This window comes from Triturus cristatus, chromosome 4_2, assembly GCF_964204655.1.
Source record: "Triturus cristatus chromosome 4_2, aTriCri1.1, whole genome shotgun sequence".
Taxonomy (NCBI): domain Eukaryota; kingdom Metazoa; phylum Chordata; class Amphibia; order Caudata; family Salamandridae; genus Triturus; species Triturus cristatus.
The window spans coordinates 238,494,177-238,519,635 of NC_140586.1; the positions used below are offsets into that span (position 1 = coordinate 238,494,177).

The 25,459-nt window shown below is 43.1% G+C and overlaps 1 protein-coding gene and 1 long non-coding RNA gene across 2 annotated transcripts in view; one reads left to right on the plus strand and one right to left on the minus strand.

Annotated features, from left to right (window-relative positions):
- Window positions 1-848: 848 nt before the first annotated feature.
- On the minus strand, window positions 849-15,001 carry LOC146833521 (uncharacterized). The gene is made up of 3 exons (XR_014960249.1): window positions 14,618-15,001; window positions 7,665-7,728; window positions 849-1,726 (listed from the first exon to the last, which is right to left on the minus strand). It is a non-coding gene; the product is annotated as an uncharacterized LOC146833521 (long non-coding RNA).
- A 705-nt stretch (window positions 15,002-15,706) lies between these two features.
- The window catches only part of PDXP (pyridoxal phosphatase), a 53,126-nt gene continuing 43,373 nt past the window's right edge, over window positions 15,707-25,459 (plus strand). The window contains exon 1 of the mRNA XM_085601374.1: window positions 15,707-16,918. Coding sequence (XP_085457500.1) covers window positions 15,889-16,918 — 1,030 coding nt within the window. The 5' untranslated portion in view covers window positions 15,707-15,888. The remainder of the gene's footprint in view (window positions 16,919-25,459) is intronic.

Genomic DNA, 25,459 nt, shown 5'->3' on the forward strand with positions numbered 1-25,459 from the left:
TGTTCACATTTTCTTATAAGATCGACAGTCGCACAATCAAGTCAATGGTTGAAATTTATAAGGAGAGGGGTGTATCAACTGCCACTTACAGGGAGGCCTATGGAGATATGCACACAGCTACCCCCTTCAGGTGGAAGAGACCGCTTCCTAAAATGCTTGCTGTGCGCTCCCAGATTTGCGTCTTCTTCTATATTACATAAAGAGGCTGGGTTACACTTTCTAGAGTACACGTTAACCTTAAAACCCCTATTGCTTTCACAGTCTATATGATCGAAAGTAGAAACCAATTTTACCAAGTCTATTATATCTGATTGTCTAGCTCTCAACCATGCTATGAAAATACCTTGGTTGTCTTATATTAATGTCTTTTTTTTAAATTGCTGTTTGATTTACCCATCTTGACTAACCCCGCAAGTTGCTCCTCTTTGGAGGAAAGTGTAACTAAGACTACCTTTTTGAATCGTAGAAAGGAGCTTTGAATGCTTGACGTATCTAAGAAGCATACTGTTGTTTCTTAAGTATCTTTTGATTTGTCAGAGGTGATAGAGCGCGGGTCACCAGCTCAGGTTAAACACACATATCTCTAAATACTCACCTGGGTCCAAAAACCATTCACACAAATGAGCTAGCAACCCCCGCTAATATCAATTTTGAGTTTACCTGCAATCTTGTTTCATTTTACCAAGTCTTACCAAATTGATCTCCTTAATAATTTCTTTCTCGATAAATCAGGTTTCTGGGATAGTTTAAGGTAGGCAATGACATTTATCTTATACTTGAAATAACCACGACCTCATAAAGTTTGGAAAACATTTATCTAAATTAATAATTTTGTGAGTCAGAATCAATCACAGCTTAAACACATTATTACAAGAGGCAAAATTAAAGTCAACTAAAACAAAGTTATAATAATGATCAATGAAGACTGTACCTGAAAAAAGGAAAAGAGAGAGAGCAGGTACAATGACAGTTTCACTGATTTTATATTTACCTAAGGTGATAGATGAACCCAACTCTTTGTAGATGGGCCTGATAGAATCTGCCAGGACAGGATGCAGACAGAGGATTGGACAGATTCGGATCTGGGAAGGTGACCTCTTCTAAGTGCAACGCCAGCGTCGCACCCCTCTCTTATACTACTCTCCTTGAGTGTCCCTCTTCTGAAATTCTGTTCTAGATTATTTAGATTAGCGAACAGTAGCTCAATTTCTCGAGCAGAGTTTCTGGCAGCAGCAGGGTCTGAGACAGCGTCTCGGACAGAGTAGCAGCATAGGCGTTGGGTCGGTGATGAGTCAGAATGGCGGGTCTGACAAAGTCTCTAGCTAACTTACCTCAATTATACTATTCTATATTCGTGTACCTCACCCCCCCCCCCCGAATTGCATTTTGTGTGTTTTCCCCTATTCTGATTGGTCAGATTGGTCAGGGCGAGGAGGTGAGTTCACACCATATTAAAAGTAATAATTTTACTGTGGACCATTGTTCTATGTTTCCGCCCCTTAATTTACTTTCCCATAGCTCTATTCCAACCCGCATTTCACATGATGATCATTAAAAATTGTTGCTTTCGTCCGGTTCAGGTGTTTATGTTCCCAGGCGTCTTCGGCCAATGTGGCCTTGGCTGTGTTTCAAGTGTGTCATTCCAGTTTCCGGCAAGTTTCTATGTGCACGCGCACAGGTTATGTGAGGTAGGAATTTCAGTCATCCTCCGAGGTCTAAACGTGAACTAATAATAAAGTTAGAAAAAGACACGTTAGAATGTGACAATAAATGATTTCACTGTATACCACTTATCTCTACTCTATCCCCATTTACTTATTTAAATCTTTTGCACTAGTGTTTAATAGAACTCATGAGTTTTAGTTCAAGCAGTAGCATATCCGTTAATATGTGAGTTTCAAGCAGCCATATTTAGTGCTATTGCGCAGCTGCAAAGTTTTCCGACCAAGCGACAGAATACGTCATACTACGTAGATGCGGTTGGCGCATGCACAATGAAGTTCCCGCGTTTTATGGCGGCCATTTTAATACACTCGGGTTACTTGTTAGTAATACACATGGGAAAGCTTCCCCTGGATACTGTATATCATGTTTAATGCAATGTTAGTATTTACAAAACGTGTTGGTTACGTGGTTACATGTTATTTGAGAGGATTGCATACAAGCAAGTTTCTTTAAGTATGAAACCTTGCTCCATCAATCCCCTCTCTGATGGCATTTAATGCCATCACTAATTTCTATTAAATCAGATGCCAACTTTAGCATATCTCAATTTCTTCTTCAACCTTTTCATTCCTTTCTTTTCTCTCTTACACCTTAATCTTCTCATTCTTTTGTAAAAGCGTCCTTTTAATTCTTCTAGTTGTATTTCCTCGAATTTTCTTTTCTTACCTCTTTCATTCAATTCATATTTCTTACTCCTTTTGCAACATTTATGCCAGAACATTATTGCTGATACTGAGTGTCATTCCCATCATTGGAAGTATTATATGGCCTAGAATACCATTACCTATGTTAGAAAACCAACTACCTAAACTAGTAATGCTATTTGTCAACTTCGTCCAAACAGTTTCAACTTCCAGTGGTTTTAACTCTTTTCCTAATTTCTTAATATTTTTAATGTATTTCCCAATATCAACGCTTTTATCTGGAATATACGTGCAACAATGTTGCTCTTTCTATAATTTACAGACTCCACCCTCTTTTGCCAATAGTATGTCAAGAGCAAGTCGATTTTGCATAACCATAGATCTGACCCCAACTAATTCAGTGTTGATCATTAAGAATCCTCCAGCAGTGTCAGTTGATAACCGATCAACTAATGTAGATAACTGACACATTTTCAATGAATTTAGAAGAACTCCCACTGAAGGTATCAATGCTCCAAAAATATCACCTACTATTTCCGAAAAACTAGTTCTTTTGACACGTGTTAGTTCATTGTTGCCTTCATTGCTTCCAGTGATTCTCTTTACATGATAAACTTTAGGGAATACCATTCCAAAATAGCAACTCCCATACCAGTAGTCAGGCAGCCTAAAATAGGCTTTATTGCCACACACATAATAGATTCCAGGAAATACTGGATCCATCCCTCCTTTTAGTCCCCATCCCCCAATTACTAAGAAATTATGTTCACATTAACTGGAACCAATAAACATATGGTTCTATTCAGTCTTTAACCTATGAAGACAGGTTTTTCCCTTCTTTTCAAGATCCAAAGACATTGCAGCATGAGTCTTGCCATTTGCATTATGCTCTTCCTCCTCAGCCCATTTAGGTTTCTGAGGTTTAGGTTCAGCAGCTCTCTTTTGAAAATCCTGTCTCCTTCCCTCAACTAAATTCAAAAATATTTTCTCTTCTTCGTGCAATTTACAAGTTAAATTGTGCTTGTGTGCTTCAGCTATATCTATTGCATTGATTGTTAGAAAATATTCACCCATAAATTATGAGTCTCTCGTGCTAAGGACAGGGTTCATGCTTTTCCGCATAGGAAGCTCAGAAAAAATCACATCTACATTAGAATAATAGTACTGCAATTTCCCTGTTCTATAAAATAAACTAGCTAAAACGCTACACGAAATACCATATGTCAATGGTAAATGATGATATGTTACTCCTTCTGCTACAGATGTGGGTAATTTCATACATACATAACAATCACTAACCTCCATGGTTTCTACATATTGTCCTAACAAGTTGGTAAAAACATTCAAGTCTGTATAATGTTTATTAACAGTGCGATGTAAATCTAACTCATCTGGTGCTTCTAATTCTACTTTGTCTCCTTTGATGGTATCTACCTTTCCATGTGTATTAGTGCTATTTTGTACATTTGTAACCATCAAATATGGAATGGCCACAGTTAGTACTAACCATATTATGAGTACTAAAAATATACTAACTATACATATTCTACAACATTTCTTTACACAATTCGGTTTTCAAGCAGCTCTATTGTCAGCCATTTATCAATTGGCATAAGAAGATTACTCTTCTTTACTTTGCTATTTAATTTCGTGACAGAAAATAAAGGGAAATTCTTTTCAGGTTGGTCTCACTTCTTCATCAATTGGTTCTGTGTTTAAGCTTTCATCATCTTCTCCAATTATCTTCAAATTTTCGAAATCTTCAAGAATAACATATGTCCATTCGGGACCCTTGAATTTGTTATTTGTTATTTATTATTTTCAATCTTGGACTTCTTCGTTTTAGCACTTCAGTTGACGGTCCAGATTGACTGGATACTTCGTGTTCTGGTTCTTCTGTTATGGGTTTAAAACGGTACTTCACTCTCTTGATGACACTAGGCCAATTATCGCCTCTCCTGATTCTTTTAGCTTGCACTGCGCTTTCACTTCAAGTGTTCTTTTATTTTCACTAAGTTGTGGCACAACTTGTTTATTTTCGTTTTCCAAAATCCTCTCTACCTGACCTTGTCCAGGGCTTCTTATTTTGATGTCTTCTGCCTGGATGTGTCGTTCTTCCCTAATCTGACCCTGTTCAGGTTCCGTTTTAATTGTCTTTTCTTCTTTCTTTACCTGAACTTGTTTGACTTCGCCTGTCTGGTCCTGCTCAGGTCTTTCTGTTTCTTGATTTTCTTCCGCCTGAATGTTTTTTCTAAGACCTATCTGTCCCTCTTCAGTCACTGGGGCTGTAACTTCAACTTCGTCTGTCTGAGTAGATTGTTCTTTCCTTGTCTGGTCCTGCTCAGGTTTCCTAACAATCGTGGTTTCACTTACCTGAGCGTGTTCTTCTGTTCCTACCTGGTCCTCGCTCTTTTCCTGACTAGCTAATCTAATTTGGCTCCTTGTCCTTACAATTTCTTCAGGTATCTCAACTATTGGGGTCCAATCATCTTGACTGGTGCTTGGTTGTTCCTTCTCAGCTACTTCAGGATTTATTATTCGTGATCCTTCAGCTGTACAACCTTCCGCCCCTTCTCCTGCTTGAGTCTGTTGAGGTTCTTCTTCATCTGGTGCTGGTACTCTTTTAGTATGGCTTGCATGAATCCAGTTAGGCAAACCTGCACATTTTACTGCTGCTGTTGTAACCAATATAACCTGATGTGGTTTTTCCCACCTTGGTGCTCGGCACGATTCTCGAGTATGATTCTTCACTGCAACCTAGTCACCAGGATTCAGATCATGCGCTGGGTTTGGCTACCTGGGGACTGCGTCTTCTCCAACCTGGTGAGATATAGAACGCACTTGGTCAGCCAACTCTTTTCAATACACCAGTACCAAATCATCAGTTATATTAAACAGCTTGTGTCCTGGTATACATGCCTGCCTCGTTGTTCTTCCCATGATTATTTCATGGGGACTCAATCTGGTATTCTTGTCTGGAATACTTCTAAGTCCCATCAGAACAAGAGGTAAAGCATCAGGCCGATCCAGTGAAGTGGATGCACACACTTTTCCCAGCCTTGACTTAATTGTGCCATTCAATTGTTCTACCACTCCAGATGCCTCTGGGCAGTAAGCACAGTGCAGCTTTTGTTCAATTTTGAAGGCTTCGCAAATTAATCGAATTATTTCATTGTTCGAATGAGACCCTCGGTCTGATTCAATAGTTACTGGAAAACCGAAACGCGGTATGAACTCTCTTAATAGGAGTTTGGTCACTGTCAAGCTGTCATTTTTTCTGGTGGGGTATGGCTACACCCACTTTGAAAATAGACAAACGATGACAAGTACATATTTTAATCCTCGACAAACAGGCAACTGAATGAAATTAATTTGAAGTCTTGTAAAGGGACCTTCAGCTTTTCCAATTTTCCCTGTATAGACTATTGTTCTCTTGCCGGGATACATTTGCTGACATGTTAAGCATCTTTGGCAAAGGCTCTCTGCAATGTTCCTGAACCTTGGATTAAACCAATCCCGTCTAAAGAGTCTAATCATTGCATCTCTACCTATGTGGGTGTCTCCATGATACATCCTGGCCATGGGTGCAAGCATACAGTCTGGCAATACAGGTCTGTAATCTAAGTAAACCCATACACCATCTTCTGCCTTTTTCTGACAACCAATTTTCTCCCACTCTTCTCTTTCTTTTGTCTCTACTTCATCTTGGAGTTGTCTTATCTCTCTCCATGTTTGTAATCCTGACAATAGCATAAATACCAGGATACTCACAGTATACCTAAGTGTTACCTCTGGAATCACTCTGCCCTGCCTTGACTTGTTGTTTACAAAAGTGCCTTGTTTCTCCATGAAATCTTGATGAAGTATAAAATATATTTAAGAAACATACAAAATGTTTGAGACACTTTTCATTGACAAATAATTGAAAAGTGAAAAAAGTTTCTATGAGAGAAAGGTAAATATTGTGAATTCACCCGAAGGCAACCCAGGCAATGATTGTGACAGTTGCTAGTTTGTATATGTAGGAGCAGTTATGTTGCAGGTGGGAACGGGAAGAGACAAATTGTAGCATATGAAATAATAATGGCATTGGCACACTGGAGCTACTGAAAAGAGTACACACGCTTGGGTATGTGATGCTGAATATTTCAAGCTGAACTACTTGGATAGGAAAATCACTTTGAGTACAGATTGATTCTTAAGTAATGCTCCCTGATTTCTGTTTTTACAGATTTTTACAGAAAAATATAGACATAAAAAATGTTCTTTTCCAAACTGTATTTGTTTAAATGTGGCTAAAAACGGAAATTAGGGTGTTTTTATTGTGATTCGAAATGCTGTCACTTATTTCTGCCAGGCCAATAGCTGTGTGGATTGATAGATGAGGGGGTTAAAAAAAGAAAGACATTTTGATAATGAGCTGTACACAGAAGTAGATATGTACAAGGTTGATACTAAAATGTGCCTGTTTTCATTTTAATGTATCAATTTATCGGTGGGTGTTCATATCATTGAAACCAGTCACGCATTTAAGAATAAGAGTACATTTACTGTTAAGTAAAAGTGCAAATATACTAGTTTCAGCTTCATTTTTTTTTACAAAACCCAAAATAAATATTGACAAATACAGATAAAGTTAGCAAAAACTAAATATGTATAAATACCGACGGAAATGTCCGCAAAATAAATACCATAAAACCGCAAGCGCTAAACTTCAGTACAAGCAAGTGTAAGCTGGCAATTAGCCCCTTTTTCATACGCAAGTTATGGAAATCTTTAAGAAGCAGAAAATAAAATCTTAATTTCATATGGCATAAAAAAACTTTGTAAGAAAAGTCTAGTTGTGAAGGTGAAAGGAGTTTGCAGCTCATCCTCGGAAAAAAAAATGTTATCTGATTCAGGCTGGCAGTAGGCATTAAAAAGCTGTAGGAATGGGCTGCGAAATTAGTAAGCAGTAAAGATTGTTAAAAGTAGTAGACTACCACCTGATTCAGTAGAGTTGGGAAGTATGTGAACAGGGTGTGTAGCTACAAGCCAGGAAATAAAGATATAGCATAAAACATGGAACGAACAGGGTGAAAATATTGGAGTATTATCTGGAACACTCTAGCACCAAAGTTCCACATCTTGGCAAGTTGTGAGAGCATTGTTTTGCAACAGCGTTGTCATATGGTGCCCCTAAAATGAAAATAGATTTGGCAACTTTCTCAGAAAACAAAATACAGCCATTTGTTTATATTTCGCTATTCTGGAAGGGACAAGAGCTTGGTAAAAAATAGTATGTAAAATTCTCACCAGTCTTTAGTAACAGTGGAATTTTCATACGAGTGTCCGCTTGCTTTACCAATGTTTGCAATGCCTGCAAGAAAATGAACGCTGTTTTTAAATTGTAAAGTTTTGTTTATTGATTTTTTCCCTGTACACTTATTAGTGCAGACATTTGCATACATTGATACAATGGTCATTGTTCTTGCAGTCAAAAAAATGTTAATTATACTTTAAGATTGCAAATGTTTAAAAAGCACTGATAATGATTTTGAAAGAAATGCAACACCTCGGATGATTAAGATGAATTTGGCATCTTACTTTCTGTATACAGTACTTGCAAATCCAGCTAGCCCCTTTCCAACACTGCCACTGAGTGCATGGAGGTTATGTGGACGCTGTGTAGGCAAATTTACTATTCTAACACGAAGCACAGAATATTAATAGTCAGTCCAGGAGGCTTATTTACTATTATAACTCCAGTCCCAGAATATTTTGAGGAAAGTTAAACATATCCCAAGTATTAAAAAAAGGGTTTTACATTTTTTATTTTGCATTGTTGGGAAGTGTTGTCTTGAGGGCACAGCTCACGGCTAAAACCAAGGAATACCCTTCTTCTGTCTCTTACTTCACCTTTGAATTGGTCAGCTGTCCCCATCACAGGGCTTTTGTTTGTTCATTTTGGAATACTAGATGTCTTTTGGATAAAGTAGTGACCATCGTGACATTGATAAATTACTACAATGTGCAGTGGAACAATCAACTCAACAGACAGGCTTATTATTGTTTTTAAATAACAGGTACAGAATTATAATTGTGACTTGAAATGGGTTCTTAATTTGCCTCTGTTTAAATTATTTTTATATGAAACAATTCAATTCAAGAAGCTTTATTCGAGAAATTCTCATAAAAGCAGTACACACAATCATATTTTTTTTAAAACATTATTAAAATCATACATCATAAAATGTACAGACAATCAAAATTCGAAAAGATAGATTTAAGCACAATACATTAGCACAGTAACCAATATTACGTTCTTTTAATTAAATAGCTACTAAACAATGACACTCTGCCTAATGGACCATGCCCACCCCAAAAATTTAGCGGTGGCTACAGTCAATTGGAGACAGGAGCTAGTGCAAATGATTCTCATAGTTACAGAGCTGCTGGGAGCACCTACATTTTTACAGGCCGGTGCTAACCAAATACGCCGTGGGGCTGCGTAAGCTTTGCAGGAAAACAAGAAGTGCCCAATGGACTCTTTTGTAATTCCACAGGTAGGGCAGGTAGTATCGGTAAAACCCCTCCACCTCCCGGTTAAAGACCTTAAGGGGAGGGCACCTATCCTCAATTGAAAAAAAAGTTTCCTATCCCTTGGGTTAGTTATAATATCCCAGAATAGTTCTAGTGTAGGGAGGGGCTTAACCTCCAAGAAACGACCAGACATAGAACCTGCATCAGATTTTCGCCATGCCTGCTCAAACACGTGGGCCCAATACAGCTCCTTGATTGCTTGCTTGCTAGGAAAGGATGCTTCTAATGGGGTATCCCATAGCATCTTTAACCCAAGCACACATAACAATGTTCTAAGTTTACTCAACCATTGGATCTTATGGGAGACATCGGCCTTGATCACTGCTACAAAGCCCTCGGCATAATGCTTAAGTTCTGGTGTAGTCCAAAGCCGCCTCCAGTATAAAATCGGGCGTAACCTTGCCAGGTCACCTACTGCCTTCCTTCCCAAGTCATATCTGAGGGGGATCAGGGGTGTACTTTTAGGGAGACCGGTTAATGACCTAAAAAACTTATTCTCAGACATCTGCATCGAATTGAGGTTACCAAATCCCCACAATTCTGCACCATACAGTGCAGATCCCAGGGTTTTTGCTTCTTACACCTGCAAAATTGGTGCAATAGGTTTTGACTGTGATTTACTATGCTCAAGCCCAAGGACTCCAGCCACTTGTCTATGCTTTAGAGCAGCCAAGTCAATGTGCTGAGCCCATCTTAAATCATCAGTTATGTAGATACCCAGATAAGTGAAGGCTCTGACTGCATCTAAGGGGCGTTGGCTCAAGTACAACTTGGGTCTGACACTACGGTGAGGATTAAAAAACATAAGTTTAGTCTTTGCCACGTTAACTTCCAAACCATTATTCCTACAAAAATCATCAAAAATACAGAGGGCACTTTGCAGACCACTGGGAGTCTTTGACAGGATCAGCGTATCTTCGGCGAACATCAAGATCGGTATCTTGATGCCCGCCAACGAGGGTGCGTCCACATTCGCAGATAGCATTCTGGCTACTACCCCATTAATAAATAGTGAAAAGAGCAGCGGGGCCATCGCACACCCTTGTCGCACACCCCGTTCTACCGGAAAATCAGCAGTAGTCTCACCCTGCCTACCCCACTGTATCCTGGCGAAGTTTCCCTCATGTAGCTGCATAGCCATAGTCAGTAGATCATCAGGCAGACCCAGGCTTCTTAATTCAAACCACAGCTTGGACCTAGGCACCAGGTCGAAGGCAGCCCGCAAATCTACAAAAGCAGCGTACAAGCTACCTCCGCCAAGTACCACAGTCCGCCACTGTACCAGAGAGAATCGAAACACCTGGTCCATCGTGCTAGTGGCCCTCCGAAACCCTGATTGGAAGGGTGATAGCGCGTTATGCTCATCAACCCATGCCATGAGCCTGTTTACCACCATCCTCCCCACAACCTTTTGTATGGTCGCTATCAAGCTAATTGGCCGATAGTTCCCAGGCAACCCCCTATCGCCCTTCCTAAATATGGGAATGATGATTGCACCCCTCAAACTCATCGGTACCGGTGCTCCTTGAGCAACTGCATTAGCGAGGAGAAGGATGTATCTACCCCATCGTTCCTTATCATTAGTAAAAAGGTCTACCGGGACCCCATCCATTCCAGGGGCTCTACCCGACGATGCTACACTTAATGCCAACAGGACCTCTTTGAGACTAAAAAATGGCTCTTTAGGATAAACAACCTTAAACCCATCCATCTCCCTGCCAGGATTAGATTTGGCATATTGGGGTTTAAAATATTTGACCCAATCCTCCTCCTGGACATTATTATTAGGGCAGTCGGGCTCACCACCCCTCCCCCTTTTAACAATACTCCAGAAAAGCCTGGAGTCCTTGGAGCCGCAGGCTTCCAGTAGCTCTCTCCAGTGCCTCTCATCCCACTCCTTTTTTGCTGCCACTATGCAATCTTTATAATTGCTTCTGGCGCCACGAATTTCCGCCAGATCCCTAGTCTTAATAGCACTGCCCAGAGCTAGCCTTGCCATCCTGCACTGTGCATTGTACCACTTCGCAGTCTTGTTTGGGGCCCTACTATTATTCCTACCTACCTTCTGGAAATGTGACTTAATAGTTAGGAAGAGAGTATCATGAATTGTTGTCGCTTCCTGCGACCCCTGGGTAACAGTAGCAACCTGCTCCAAGGCCTCAATGGCTCTATCCACCTCCATATTTATACTAGCCATAGAGTCTTGATTGGCCAGTACACGAGGCCATTTTAGCCGACGTGTATCATTGGAAGAGACTGGTAGGGGGGAGACCTTCCCACTCTGTTCGAACATTCCCACTAGGCAAGGTCCACCATCTATGACAAATGCACAGAGGATCGTGGTCACTTTCCAACCTGTGCATAACCTCCATATCATTAACCTGCTTCCATATTTCCAAACTACACATGACATAGTCTATCCTACTCCTGCTCCGACCATTATCAAAAGTACAAGCCCCCACCCTGTCACTCTTGGTTCTCCCATTCAACGCACGGAGGCCTCTCTCTAGACAGATGGCGTTAAGGCAAATAACATCATCGGACCATCGTTTTATCGGGTCTAGATCTAGTGGAGGGACACCCCAATGCCTATCCTCTTCTGACCCAATACAGTCATCGCCTATATCTAGAGGTTCGAATGTACGGTTAAAATCGCCAGCAATTATGATATTATTAACCAGGGAGTGGGTCTCTAGGAGAACCGCCAAGGAAGCTAAAACTTCTGACTTTCCACCCTTGTTACCCCTGGCATATACGTTGTATAAATTGAGGCGCCCTAACGATCCCAAATCAAGATTTATTAGTTGGATATCCTTACACCCTGTCTCAATAACTCTTATGTTAAAACACAGTGTTTGCCGGACCCAGATCGTCAGACCTCCCATAGGTCGACCCTTTTTGCCCTTAGTAGCTGGTACAGAATAATTCAAATAGCCCTGAAGGAACATGGGTTCACACATCCATGTCTCTTGAAATAGACATATATCAAAACCATTAACAAAGTCAACCCATCGTGGGTTGCCTTGCGGGTGTGGTTTTATGTTGTTGTGTTGTAGAAAACGAAACCGTATTGTGGGTTCAGAGTTATGTGGCCCACGTTGTTGATACCTCCTGCTTTATCGTCTATGCAAAGCCAAGTGCCTTATTGTATGTATGTCATGTGCTTTTGTCACTTTAGCAGCCGGCCGGAAGGTTGTAGGCCCATACTTGTATATATTTGAGATTGCAATAAACGGTTTAAAAAAAAAAAAAAAACAAAGTCAACCCAGTCTTGGGACTCCTGTTTGTGACGCAAGACCGCAATGTTCCATGACATTAGACTTCCTGCCCCTTCCCCACCTTCAGTTGGAGCTTCCTTAACTGGAACAAACAAAGGCGATGACACATTAGAAGCTGTAATTGAGCCTTTTTCGTCATCAGAGCAAGTCTCACCTACCGTCAAAACCTCCTCCCTACAAATATTATCATAATCAGTGATGGGATCGCGGTCAGTGAGGAGGGCAGACTGAACAATTTGTATACTGGAGGTTTCAGTGGATTGTGGCTTCACGTGGGTAAAACACCCAATCGGGCGTGCCCCCATGTCCCACAAGAGCTGTAGTCTTCAATCGCACTCTTCCATACCAGTGAATACATCAAACCTGTTTACTGTCTCCAAGGGTGTGAAAGTTCTCAAATGATCCATTCTCCTATTAGTGGTTGTGTTAAATCTACCAGGTACGGTATTCCACCCAAAGGGGTCAGCAACAGGTACTGGGTATTGTGCTTGCACAAAGTGCCCAGTATTGTACGGTGCTAAGAAATTTGTGTAGGTAGGTGCTTGACCGCTTATGTAGGTTGTAGGGAACACAAGTGATCTGGGATAGAAGTATGTCAGGGCACGAGGGGTGATGCAGTTATTGCCAGTGCCCGTGGGCCAGTTTAAAATGTAATTGACCACACATGGGTCTCTAAAATTAACTACAACTACATCTCCCTCAAGGTCTTTGCTTCTACCACCCAACCATGGGAGTCGCCAAACATGCACTATTTCACCATTGATGTTATTTGTGATTGGTCTGTATATACTGAACCAGTGCATGGCTTTATTTTTTAGCTGGGCGTACCCTTCCCTTTTATTGTCTGTCAATATGGGAACCCCCGTCAAGACAACCACATAGGGCACAGCTTCAGGGGGAAGTTCAGCTAATTGACCTTTGTTCGTTGGAGCCCTTATATGTCTGGTGCTTCCCCCCTCCTCCCGCGTTTTTCCTGCAAGTACCTTTTCCATTCCCCTTGTGGGTTCGCTTGCAGGAGTTACAGCTGGTTTGTTTGGCTGAAATGGGGGAAATGACCTTTGTTGGTTAGATTTTGCTAAATTAGGAAGTTGTGGTGTAACTTTGGTGGGTTGAGATAAAACTTTAGAGGCTGAACTGGTTGGTTGAGCAACCAGAGTTATGGGTGGCACCACCGTACTCACTGTGGCCCTGGTTGCACCATCCTTGCTACTAATAACAGACTCGATAGCCTCGAGTCGTTTCTCCACCCTCTTTAGCCCCTCAATAATTGGTAAAATAAGAGACCTAATTAGTTGTTCCATGCTATCTGGTGGAACGGTGGGGAATGCTGCTTTCAGTACAGATTCAGCAGAAATGTCAGTAGGTACAATGGTACTAGCTTCCTTATCGATATGTGTAGACTTAAGGGGGACTTCCAAGTTAAGCAAATTGACTAGTGCGGCTACTGACGCCTGATCTTTTCTAATGGACGGCTTAAAAGGCCTGCCAAAGTCAGTGTGGCTAATCTTGGATTTTTGCTGTTCCCCCCCCTTTGCGTCTTCTTTTGCCTGGTGGTGGGCCATATACCTTAAGCGGCATTAATTTATTTGTCCTATTTCGGACAGATTTTCCCCTACTAGTGGTCGGGTTGACCAAGTTAGCAGTTATGCTGATGGGACTAGGAAGGGGAGTGTGACTCAAGGGCTGTTCGATGGAAGAACTAAGTGTAGGTGTGCAATCACGTAGCAGGAGTGGAACACTCTCTAAAGATGTAAGGTCGTCAATACCACTGAGACTCCCTCCACTGGGGGAGAGGGCATGAAGTGTGAGATCTGTTGGAGCCCTGTTTTTCAGACATTCAACCGAGCGACGACGCTCCGCCCTACGCTCTTCTAGTGTGGATTCCCTATCTAAATCGATTAGAACCCTTGTAAAGTAATTGTCGAGAGTGCCATTTAACGACCCCCCCCCCCGGTTTTTCTAGAATGACATTATCCAGACTCTGGGCCATAGCAGCAATGCTATCAAAAGATATATATAGAGGGGAAATGCAATGTAAGAGAATGAGCCCAGCCCGGCCTCACTCGGCCTTGGAGGGCCTAAGAGGGCCCGCCCTTTGCCCAGGCTTCGCCCCGCACGCGACCCGCTCACGCAAGACCACGTGTCGGTTAAATAGGCGGGGAGAGGAGTCGGGAAGAGGAACCAGGTGCAGCAGGTGAGTAATACGCAAGGCACCCTGGTCCTCGCAGTCCCGAGTATGAAAGGTTCACAATAAAAACACAGTTTCCCCTAAAATCAGCGTGTAGTCCTTAGCAGCCACCGATCACTTCCTCAATGATAGCCCAGCCAATGATGAGCAAAGTCCAAAGCATGCGAGCGGCACCCCAACAAACAGATGCACAGACTCACCGGTCAATCGCTAGTCTCCGATTTCTGGACCTCTGTTTCTGGACCTCTGTTTTTGGCAGGGCCCTCCAAGAACTGGATGAACTCCGCTGCTGCAGCTCAGCTCTCTACTCCCCACCTTCCTGTGCACTGTGCGCGGTCTGGAGGTGCAGTCCTCAGCCGACCTCAGCAGTCCTCAAACGTCGGCCGCGTGTCAGGCGGTCAGGGGGCTAGGAGAAACCTGACCTGCCACGAGTCACGGCCGCAACCCGCCTCAGTCCATCCGCTGCCGCAGTCCGCCACAGCCTACCCCCCGCCGACCGCTAATGAAAGTAGGGGGCCAAAGCTGGTACAATGCCGATGGGAGAGCAGGAGCCGTGAGCGAGAACCGCGAGGCGTCTTCCTCGTCCTCAATCGCGGCCGCGGTTGACGTGAAAACACGAACTGGAGTCTGTAGCGCCACCCCTTCAGTGAATCATTTCACTTACGTTTGCCAGCTAATAACTCAGATATTAATGACATTTTAGACTCCTTTATATGAAACATCCAAAGGGAACAAGCGTTAGCAATGCCAATAGGTATGGCTTTGAAAGAATGCGGGATGGTAATGTGAAGCATCACACGCAAATAGCATGGGAATGAATATGTATTTGCGTGGAAGCAGGGAACTGTAAAATAATATTGGTGAAGGTTAAAAGCTCAGGTCAGAAGTGACTTTTTAGGTCAACCCAGACCTAAAAATCCACATACAAAGTATAACTTCTGCTCAACCAAACATGTATTGGGGGGGGGGGCCTCCCAACACGTGGGCGGAGCCAAAGCCCCTCCCTAGTAACGCTCACAGAATTGTCAGACGACAGCTACGCTCTCAAGCCAGACCATAAAGAAGATATATAGAGATGAACATGCGAGAGAGAAATATATATATATATATATATATATATATATGATATTTGAGTTCTTTTTAGAAGCAGTATCGATTCTATTAGCGCCGTCTAGTTCTATTAGAAATTTCAGCTATTCCTGGTATCAATTTACCAGCTTCAGTTTCTTCCATTAACTGTTACTATTCCCATTTTAGGATCGATCAGCTGGCAACCCTGCTGCGTTCCATTGGCCAGCTGTCATCTTGGCTATTCCACGAGCGGCTGGCTGTCACCTTTGTACTATTGTGATAGGATATCTGTCAACGTAACTGTTCTTCCATAGGTGGCCGTGGAAACAGGCACTGCAATTGGCTCCCCGGGCCGCATGCGGTACTTCGTGATTGGCTCCTCCCTCCTCCGCCGGTGTTAATGATGGCGGCTCCCGGGCCGCCGCAGCTACCTCTTCCTCCCCACCTTTCACCGGCGCGGGCTCGCCAGGTGCTGGGTAGGACGAGCACTGTGCTCTTCGACTGTGACGGGGTGCTATGGGAGGGCGAGCACGCGCTGCAGGGGGCACGAGAGGTGGTGAGGGCGCTGCAGGCGCGGGGCGGACCCGGCGCCGCCATTTTCGTGTCAAACAACAGCCGCCGTAGTCGTGCCGAGCTAAGCCAGCGCTTTCGTGAGCTGGGCTTCTGCGGTGTGCGAGGGCCGGAGGTTTACACCTCGGGCCACTGTGCCGCCCGCTACCTGCGTGCTCGGCTGCTCGGAGACGGCGTAAGCGCAGAGGAGGGGTTGAGGAGAGGCAGCCAGGGCATTGATGATATCAACCAGGGTCCCCCAGACTCCCAAGTGTCACAGGAGGACGGACAGGGGTGCAGTGACACTGATCAGGTGGCACAAGCCCAAGGTTCAGTAGAGACAGAGAAGAGGGCACATTTAACCAGCCAGTCGAGCCAGCAAGAGGGGGCACTGGACAGCAAGGTGGTCCACGTGGCCTATGATCTGCAAAGGATGCCGAGTAAAGACGAACAGGACTCTGCAAGGGGATCACGGGTTTTTCACATCACAGGTCCGCGGCTGCCCCAACAGCAGCAAAGACCATCCAACTTGCAAGGAGGGGATGGAACAAATGTAGCGCCCATATACTCTTCTTTCCTTGAAGAGAGTGGCATTGATGAGCCAGAAGAAGAACTCCATGGAGAGCCTGCGCCAGACGCTCCTCTGGTGTTCATGATTGGAGGTCCTGGGCTACTCCGGGAGCTGCGCAATGCTGGCCTGAGAGTGGTGGGCGAGGAGGACAGCGACGCCACGGTCAGTGCAGTGCTGGTGGGCTACGACGAAGAGTTCACTTTCCGCAAACTGAGCCGCGCTTGTACCTACTTAAGGGACCCCAACTGCCTGCTGGTGGCCACTGACCGTGACCCATGGCACCTGTTGAGTGGAGGACGCTGCACCCCTGGTAAGGATGCTCCTCTGGATGCCTCTGTTGAAGCCACTGTCAGTTTGACAGTTTTAAGTTCTACAAAGTGTGGGTTACGACCAGGATTTGTTAAATTTCTAGCTAGCCTTAAACGGTTGCATGGGTTTACACGCTCTTATGATCAGTTTTTATGGAACTAAAAATGTGAGCTTAACAACATGATTATTATGAGTGTTGTTTCTATGTCCCCAAAGATCCGATGTGGGTACCCATTTCGTGGATTACGTCCTTGTCAGTAGGAAAGGAAAAAGAAGCAAGTGAACTATTGTCTTAAGTAAACACTGCTTTCTGTAAAGGATGGTCTGTCAGGTCGAGATGCTTAAATGGCACGCGGAAATACCGCTACCATCTCGTGCTTGTTTGGGATGAAAGGGTTATGGAAATCGGGGACAGCAACGGATTCCAGGTGCTACACCTAGTTTACCCTTTGTACCAGTAGCACTGCTTTTGCTGCCTGCAGGTTTCAGGGCAACGATATCTGACCAGGGGCCAGAAAATGAATGTAGCTTTAAGAGCCTGGATTATTTAGTTGCCATGGTGTTAACTCCTTGTATGTATCAGCAGCAAATAAGGTGCTGTAGAAGGGATAAAATGTGGGCCCAGGTTTCACTCTCTGATGTCAAAGGGTATGGAATATCACTACTGTTGCAGCTAGCATTTTTGCGAATAAACATGCATCAAAATGTTCTAAGAAGCGGAAGCCTTTTTGCCGGGGTGAAGGTATACTTGACAGAACTCTCCAGGTTTGCTAGCCATCCTATTTTGTAAGTTATCCACTCTGAGTGGTATGTCCACTCAACTTGTATAGCCTTTCCAAGAGGTCTTTCAAGGAGAGGTACTCCTGATACAGTTGCACCACATGTATTCCTGATCACTAGATGTTCGAAAATGTGTCCCCTTATAATATATTTGGTCAATGCCCAAGCCAGGAGTAAAGCTCCTAGCAAGAGAGAACCTGCAAGCAATCGACATTAGAGACATGGAGTGGATGTTCTTATACTGTCACTTTGATTCCCCTCAAAACTCAAAATGATATAATAATCCCATTGAAGAAATACAATACAAGAAATACAAATCCCTGATCATCATTAAACCTAAAACAATTTAGTTGTCCAATTTGTTCAGCCCAGACTAAGTGATCCATACAACAGCTGCTAATATTTCTATTATCTAATGTGTTATTTTCATATGTGTTATTGATGGGGTTTAATGTTGCCAAACCGTTTTGCATGCCCATTGGAAGAATCCTACAATTTTGGTTAAATCTTAGTACCTCAGCCATATTTGTGTCTGGTTGCGTTTCATCGATATCATCTTTATGCTTTAGCATTACATTAACTTCATGCCTTGTAGATCGGCATAAAGCAATACATTCAGACATGAAGACGACAGTTCGGGCGATTGCTCAGTCTACCTACTTTCAAGGCACACTTATGGCTACCAAACTAGAAGGTTGCATATGTCAATACTCGCTAAATACATTGAGACTTAATGTCAGATCATCAGCTATTACTTCTTAACATCAATTGAGCAACTCTAAAACTTATGGGAAACAATCAACTAGCCATCTCATTTTTACATGTACAACTTCTACTACATGATTCTGATTATGGCTTAATGAGGTGCTAGGAACCTCAAACTTTTAGCTTTAAAATCAGCCAGTTCAGTATCCAGTAATATTACTAGGTTAAACCAGTGGAACAACAAATGAATTATCCATTTGTAATCAATTACAATGCAATTTTGTGTGTGTAGTACGCAAGGTCAATTAAAGAACTTAAGTTGCATGGTTCTACCCATCCCTTCTTCGGACAAAGGAGGGATGTTTGCTGGGGAGTAAAAGTAAAAAATCTAGAGATCCTTCATGATGAGCATTTATCCATCAAGAACAAGGTATCTTGAATGGCAAAGCATATTTCTTCTTCCTAGCATAATTGCAAGCATTTTGTCACGGTCTCAAACAACTTTCTATGGTTTTCATTACCTTGGTCAATGATGCTAATTGTATTTTCTTCCAGAAACTGCAGATTGCCCAGAATGACGGGGTCAGGTTAATTTCGGCCCTCTATAGGTGAGATCTTATTTGAATGCCAGATGTGATTTGCAGTGTCTTAAGTTAGAGGACCAGGTTGTATTTAAGTGCATGTTCCTATTGAATGAATGAAAAGGGGGATTTGTCCCATGCGTGACTTATACTCGAGTGTCTGGGCGCTAGGCAGACAGCAGGGGGACCAGCTCAGTCATTGAACAGATGGGTTTTCAAACATTTACGGAATGTCTTTGTGTCGTGGATGCTTCTCAGGGCAACCGGAAGGGCATTCCATTATTTAACTGCGTTGACTAAGTAAGCCGCGCCATCCAATTTTTGCATCTAGTAGGAGGTACAGATAGCAGAAGGGATGTTTGAGATCTCAGGGGTCTATTTGGACAATAGGGGGTCAGTCTGTTCTGTAAATACTTCGGGCCTGTCCTATAAAAGGCTGCATGAGCTACTGTCAGTCCTTTAAAAGTGTCCCGCTTTTTCACTGGTAGCCAGCGTAACTAGTTGCGGTAGTGAGATAGAGAGGTGGAGTTAGACAGGAGACTGATAGCCAAATTCAGTATTGTATGAAGCTTTTATATTGGGTAGTCGGCATATAAAGGTACAAAGCGTTTGCTTAGTCAAATCTAGATAGAATAAAGGCTTGTACCACGGTTTTCTGTACTTCCAGGGCAGACATTTTAAGACTTTCTTTAACATCTTGAGAATCCAGCATGTAGTTTTGTTTATGTCCCCAGTCTGTGGCTTGAGGGATAGTTTGGTGTCTATACGGACTCCAAAATTCTTGACATTATCGGAGGGGGTGGGGTGGTGCGGGGACAGTACAATCAGCTGGCCAGGCCGAAGACCATCCAGGCAGGGGATTATTCCAAAAATTGGACCTCTGTCTTGTCAGGATTGTACTGAAGAGCTTTAGACCTCAGCTAACCCATAACAGCAGCTACACATGAAGTGAAGTTGGAGGATTTATTAGTCGCAAGTCAGGAGTAATTGCGTGTCGTCTGCATATGAGATGAAATTAATGCCAAAGGCGTTCATAAGAGATACTAGTGCAGTCCTATCGATTTTAAAAAGTGTGGGGCGCAGGGCTGAACCCTGAGGTACTCCAAACCTAAGTTTTCAGCTTCAGAATAGTAGAGTTTGAGCCAAACTGCTTGCTCTTGATCTTCCAAAAAAGGAACTTGACCAAGCTTTCCCCTCTACTCCAATCTGGGAGAGACGGTATAGCAAGGTCTCGTGTGAGATCGTGCCAAAAGCAGCAGCAAGATCTAATAAAATCAATGTAGCGTTCTGACCAGCATCAAAGCTGACTCTGTGCTGTGACGGTCCTTAAAGCCAGATTGCAAGGAGTGTAGGAGGTTGTTACTGTCTAGGAAATGAATCAGTTGGGTAATTAGGGTCTGCATTTGGTTTTTTCAGAAGGGCCCAACATTTGCCTTTTTCCAAATAGAGGGCACAGACTCTGATTGTAGGGAAATAGTAAATAGATAATAAAATATAGGACATTGGCAGTCCCCTAGAAGACAAATATCTTGGAGGTAGCGGATCACAGGGCGAGCCAGACTTGCTGTTGGCAATTAAGCCTTCTACTTCCTTGATTCAGGGAGGGGAAAATGTCAGAGTTTAACCTGGGCCTGTGGTGTGGGGAGGCTGATAACGTTGGTAGATTCACTAGATGGTGCAATTAAGTTTGTCTTGGATTTTTCTTCAAAGAAGGTGCTTAGTTGGGTGCATAGGGTGATTGAGGGTTCAATGGGGGTGCAGTGCATTTAGGATCAGTAAAATTGATTCCAATTTTGAAGATTTCTTTCGTATTGTTAGTATTATTGATTTGTTAGTGTAAAAAGTGTGACATGCTACGTTCAAGTTAGTGGTAGGTACTGACTGGTACTGTCTTTTTGCTAGAGACATAGTCAATTCCCCATATACGTTCAAGTATTTAGCTGGATTTTCTTTCTCTCCGTTAGTTCTTTAGTGAACCAGGGAACAGAAGGCTTAGCCCTGGAGGTTCTATTGATCGCTATAGACACAGCAATAGACACAGCTTCAGAGAGCCAACTATGTATCCTATTTACATCAGCTGTAATATTCTCAATAGGGTAGGTCTGGTGCAATCAAGAGTATCTTTAAGAAGGGGGATTTTGATATTATTCCAGGCAGAATTAGGATTAACAGTAGAGGTCCTTTATCTTCCTAACTGATTTCCGGGAAAGCGCCATTACATTGCATGTGTTACAACGCAAGTTGTTGCATCGACTTGCTGTAGGGGGTGCGCTAACATAAGGAATAGTATAATTTACTATTCCAACACCTTCCCTACTGTTGCGCACACTGGAGTTGGAATAGGAAATTATATTATTCCTTAATCCAGCACGCCCCCTACAGCAAGTCATGTAACAACTTGCGTTGTAATGTTCTGCAATGTAACAACGCAGTTGGTGTAATGACCGCGTTGTAATCACATGCGTTGTAAACGCTTGCGGTGTAAATTGTCCTATTCCTGATTTCCCAGGACCAAGAGAATGGTAGAGTGAAGTGGTCGTACCATATGAACTCTATTGGACTCACAAGGACCAGCAAAGTGTTTGTAAAGATGGCATCCACCCTGTGACCAGCTTTGTGAGTGGAACCTGTTTTAGTGGTTTTGAGGTCAGCGTCCATCAGAACCGTAGTCAATTTGGCAGCCATGGTGTCCTTGGGATTGTTCCCTGGATATTAAAGTCGCCCAAGATAGTAAAGTTGGCATAGTGAATAATTTTATGACTCCGGGATAGGGGAATAGAGTTGATGAACTCTCTAGCATAGCCTGGGGGACGATCTACAAGGGTCCTTGTAAAGGAGCATTGCTCCTCCACCTAAAAGTGCAACATTTAAGAGATTTCCTAAACTCAATTGCCACTCCGCCACCTCTCCAGCCCATCCAATTAGATAAACAATTACACAATGGTGCTACTTCCTATTTCATGGAAACATTTGTTTCCAGATGTTAGAGACAGCAATAGTGACACTGTAGCTACGATTAAGTCACACTTTTTCCATTGAAAAAGCTTTTTTGTTTTGCTGCTAAACTTGGGGACATATGTACAAAGGCTTTAAAATTCGTAAGCCCGCCGAATCGGTCAACTGTTTGCAAATGCAAAAATCATTTTTACTATGTACGAAACACATTTATCAATTCAGAAAAACAGTCTATGAATTGTTAAATGTGTTCAGAAATGGATACCGATTCGGTATTTGGAAAGGGTGTGTGGTAGGCGTATATATCCATGTTTTGCAACTGAAAAACAGTAAAATAACATGGATAGTTTCCGAACCGCTCAAAGGAGGTGGTAACCCATTCGCATAGAGGGAAAAGGTCCCTTTGAGCTGGTGCAGCTCAACATAGTTACATAGCAGGTGACTGCAGTATAGATGGCTGGCAACTCCACAAACTTTGGAGGCCATACACATCGGAAAAGTATTGGCATCAATCCCAGTTTAGAGGGCTGAAAGGGGAGGTGGAAAACGTGGGAGGAAAATGCCCTTACTAGCAGGGGTGGCGGTAGAATGTTGGTCCAGATAGCTCATCTAAACGAGCGTTAAGTGGTGTATGCCCCAAGCTTCTGCTGTGGAGCTTGGGAGTTTTCGGGTACACAGAGAGGGCAGTGGAAAGTGGGCATCAGTGGTCTAGGAGAAATGCAGAGATTTGGGAAATTAAAAACCCTGATGGAAGTGAGTATGGGTGAGCGTCAGGGACATTTCTTGTGTATTAGATTGGTGCATTTGATAGGTAATTATGGGAGTAAGACAAACCCCCTACGGACCAACAGTTAATCACTATAATTACTCCTGACAATGGGGAGGGGATGAAAGGCCGTTACCTAATGATATGATACTCTACGGGTTGGGGATGCAACAATCTGTGATCGCATACAAATCATGTAGGCGGCACAGAGCAAAGATTCCACAGAAGCAGATTGGGACAGAATAAGGGAATTCCTGAAAAAAGTATAGAGCAATGCCACATTTAAATTAACGGTGGTAATAAATTAACCATTTTCTTTTTCCAGTGTTAAATAACTTACTTAATGTAAAGCATGTCAATCAAGGATGGTGCTGACTGTTTGCACTCGCTTCCTGGTGATTGTGGTATGATTGCTCTCGAGTTTTGATTAGCTTCATCTCCATTTTGTCAGCATGTGCCACTTTGGCCCCTCCTGCCCCCCCCTAATATTGATCCATCAATGAGAATTTCTTCTAAAAATTCACGATTGATCTCCTTATTAAGGTTAGAAATAGCTTATTGTATACCTAAAGGTACCCTTCAATGGAATACTTTCTGAGTTGCCTCTTCATTGAATTCGTAAGTCTAAGACGAATCATGACAGAGAAGGAGATTTTCGATGTGTGAAGTTGTGAGGTGAAATAGTGATTTGTGCAGAGGGGTAATACAAACAATAATTAAAAACGCACAATTATGAAGTCGTCACATTAGAGACCAAAGACCATATACCAGTCTGATACATTTTTCAGGTGCCTCAAGCGGTGGCTCCTCTGGAGCGTCAGCTTCCCAAAAATGGCAGGAAAGGGGAAAAAAACAGCACTCGTTTTATTTCTCCTTTCCTTCCTAGTCGTGGGGCGGATCCTAGGGGTGACAGCACTGCGGGAAGTGGCAGTGCTCTCCCTTAACTCTGCATAATGTTTTACCCAGCAGTCTCAGGTCGGCCAAACCCTTGTGCGCAGTGAACCTCCAACCCCAGCTGCATTGCTGGGGTTAGAGAGAGCAGGCACAGACTCAGTCTGTCCTGGAGCACTAATTTGGGGCACTCAGGCCAATCCTGAAGCTGCTCTCATGTGAGAGCAGCTTCAGGATTGGCCGTAGGGCATTCTGGGAGCCTTTGCCTGAAGCAGAGGAGCATGACGCGGAACGCGGGCAACTGAAGGCAAGTTTTTTTGGTAATTTTTTAAAAATTTATTTTGTCCCACCCACTTGTCCCAAACACAGACCGCTACTGCGTACCTCTAATCACCCTAGATATTGCTATTTTATTTGTTTGGTAGTAGTTAATTTTTTTTTAACAAAGTAGGATACTCGTGGACATCATCCAGAATCCAGGGGAAAAAAAATCTACATAGGGCATGCTTTTAAACAAGCTAGGATACCCTTGAAAAGAATCCTTTATTGTAGAAAAAAGGCATGCTTTTTAATAATCTATAGTGACGTCTAAGCAAGCACTTGATTTGGTATGTTTTAGTATATGCACTATAGAGCGTCAAGCTATCAAACATCATTTTGAACAATTAGATCGTTGTAAGCACCATATATTGGGTTCCAATCGAAAGGCATGTGGCCTAACTTTTAAACACACAGGGGTCGACTGCGATCGCAGTTGGACCTCAACTGACAGCTCATCGGTTGTGGTCCAATCGCCATCTGCTGCTGCGGTCTGACCGAAGCATTACAATGCATGTTGTGGGAGGCAACAGGCAGAGGGACCATCAGACACTTTGCGGCGGGCTCAAGGAGCCCGTCGGTACACACCAAAATCACCTTATGATGGCAGAGCCAGGCTCGCCTCTGCTGTCGGGATTATGATAGTTTCCAACATGGAAAGCTTGTCGGAAAGTGTTTTTGGGGGCCCCTTCCAGTGCACCCTCCTCCCTGGCCCTCCGCATTGGGGGCTGCCACACGGTGCAGGGATTTTCCAAACATGCATTTTACAATAGAAGGTTGTGCAGCGGGCCTTTTCCACTCGCGGCAAAAGCTTCAATTATAAAATGGGCAGCCGCATCGTAATACTGATACGGAACCGCTGAACTAAGATCGGGCGGTTTCCCGGCTGCTGCGGTGCGTCTGCCCTAACATCGTAACCCGGGCCAAAGTGCGTAAGGAGTTTGAAAAAGGCGCATTCCCATATGTTAAACATGAGACTCTTGTAGTAGGACATATGACTATAATAGTGTGATAATGAGGATGTGGATGGTCTGTGTACTGTGCCAAGGTGTATTTGTTATACAAGACTTAAAATGCCCTGGTGGGACTGTACGTCTGAGAAACAACCTGGCAAGCCAGATAACTTGTATAGGAGTACAACAAGCATTGACAAAGCTAATAGGTCTGGAGTTTGCAAGCTGGTGTGATGGTTTTTGTTTGCTTTTTTATTGCAAGCATATGGCAAAAATATTTTTTTAATTCCACTATAAATGTGACTGCTGTACACCTGCAATAAAAATGTTCCATTTAATAAAATGTAAACTTTGCATATACTTGTAATAGAATCACACTAGTGTTCATGACAAGCAGATAAACTTAAAACATGTGTATAAACCCTTTTTAGGTCGAGGGACCGTCCGGTCTGCCGAAGGCAGAACCGGAAGTCCGGAGATCTTATGTTTCTTAGAGTGGCTATTAAGCCCGCCTCTCTTATTGCCTCTCCTCCATTGGCAGGCTTCCTAAACGGAGGCCAGCCATTGGAGGAGAGAGCCGTCCCTCCAAATAG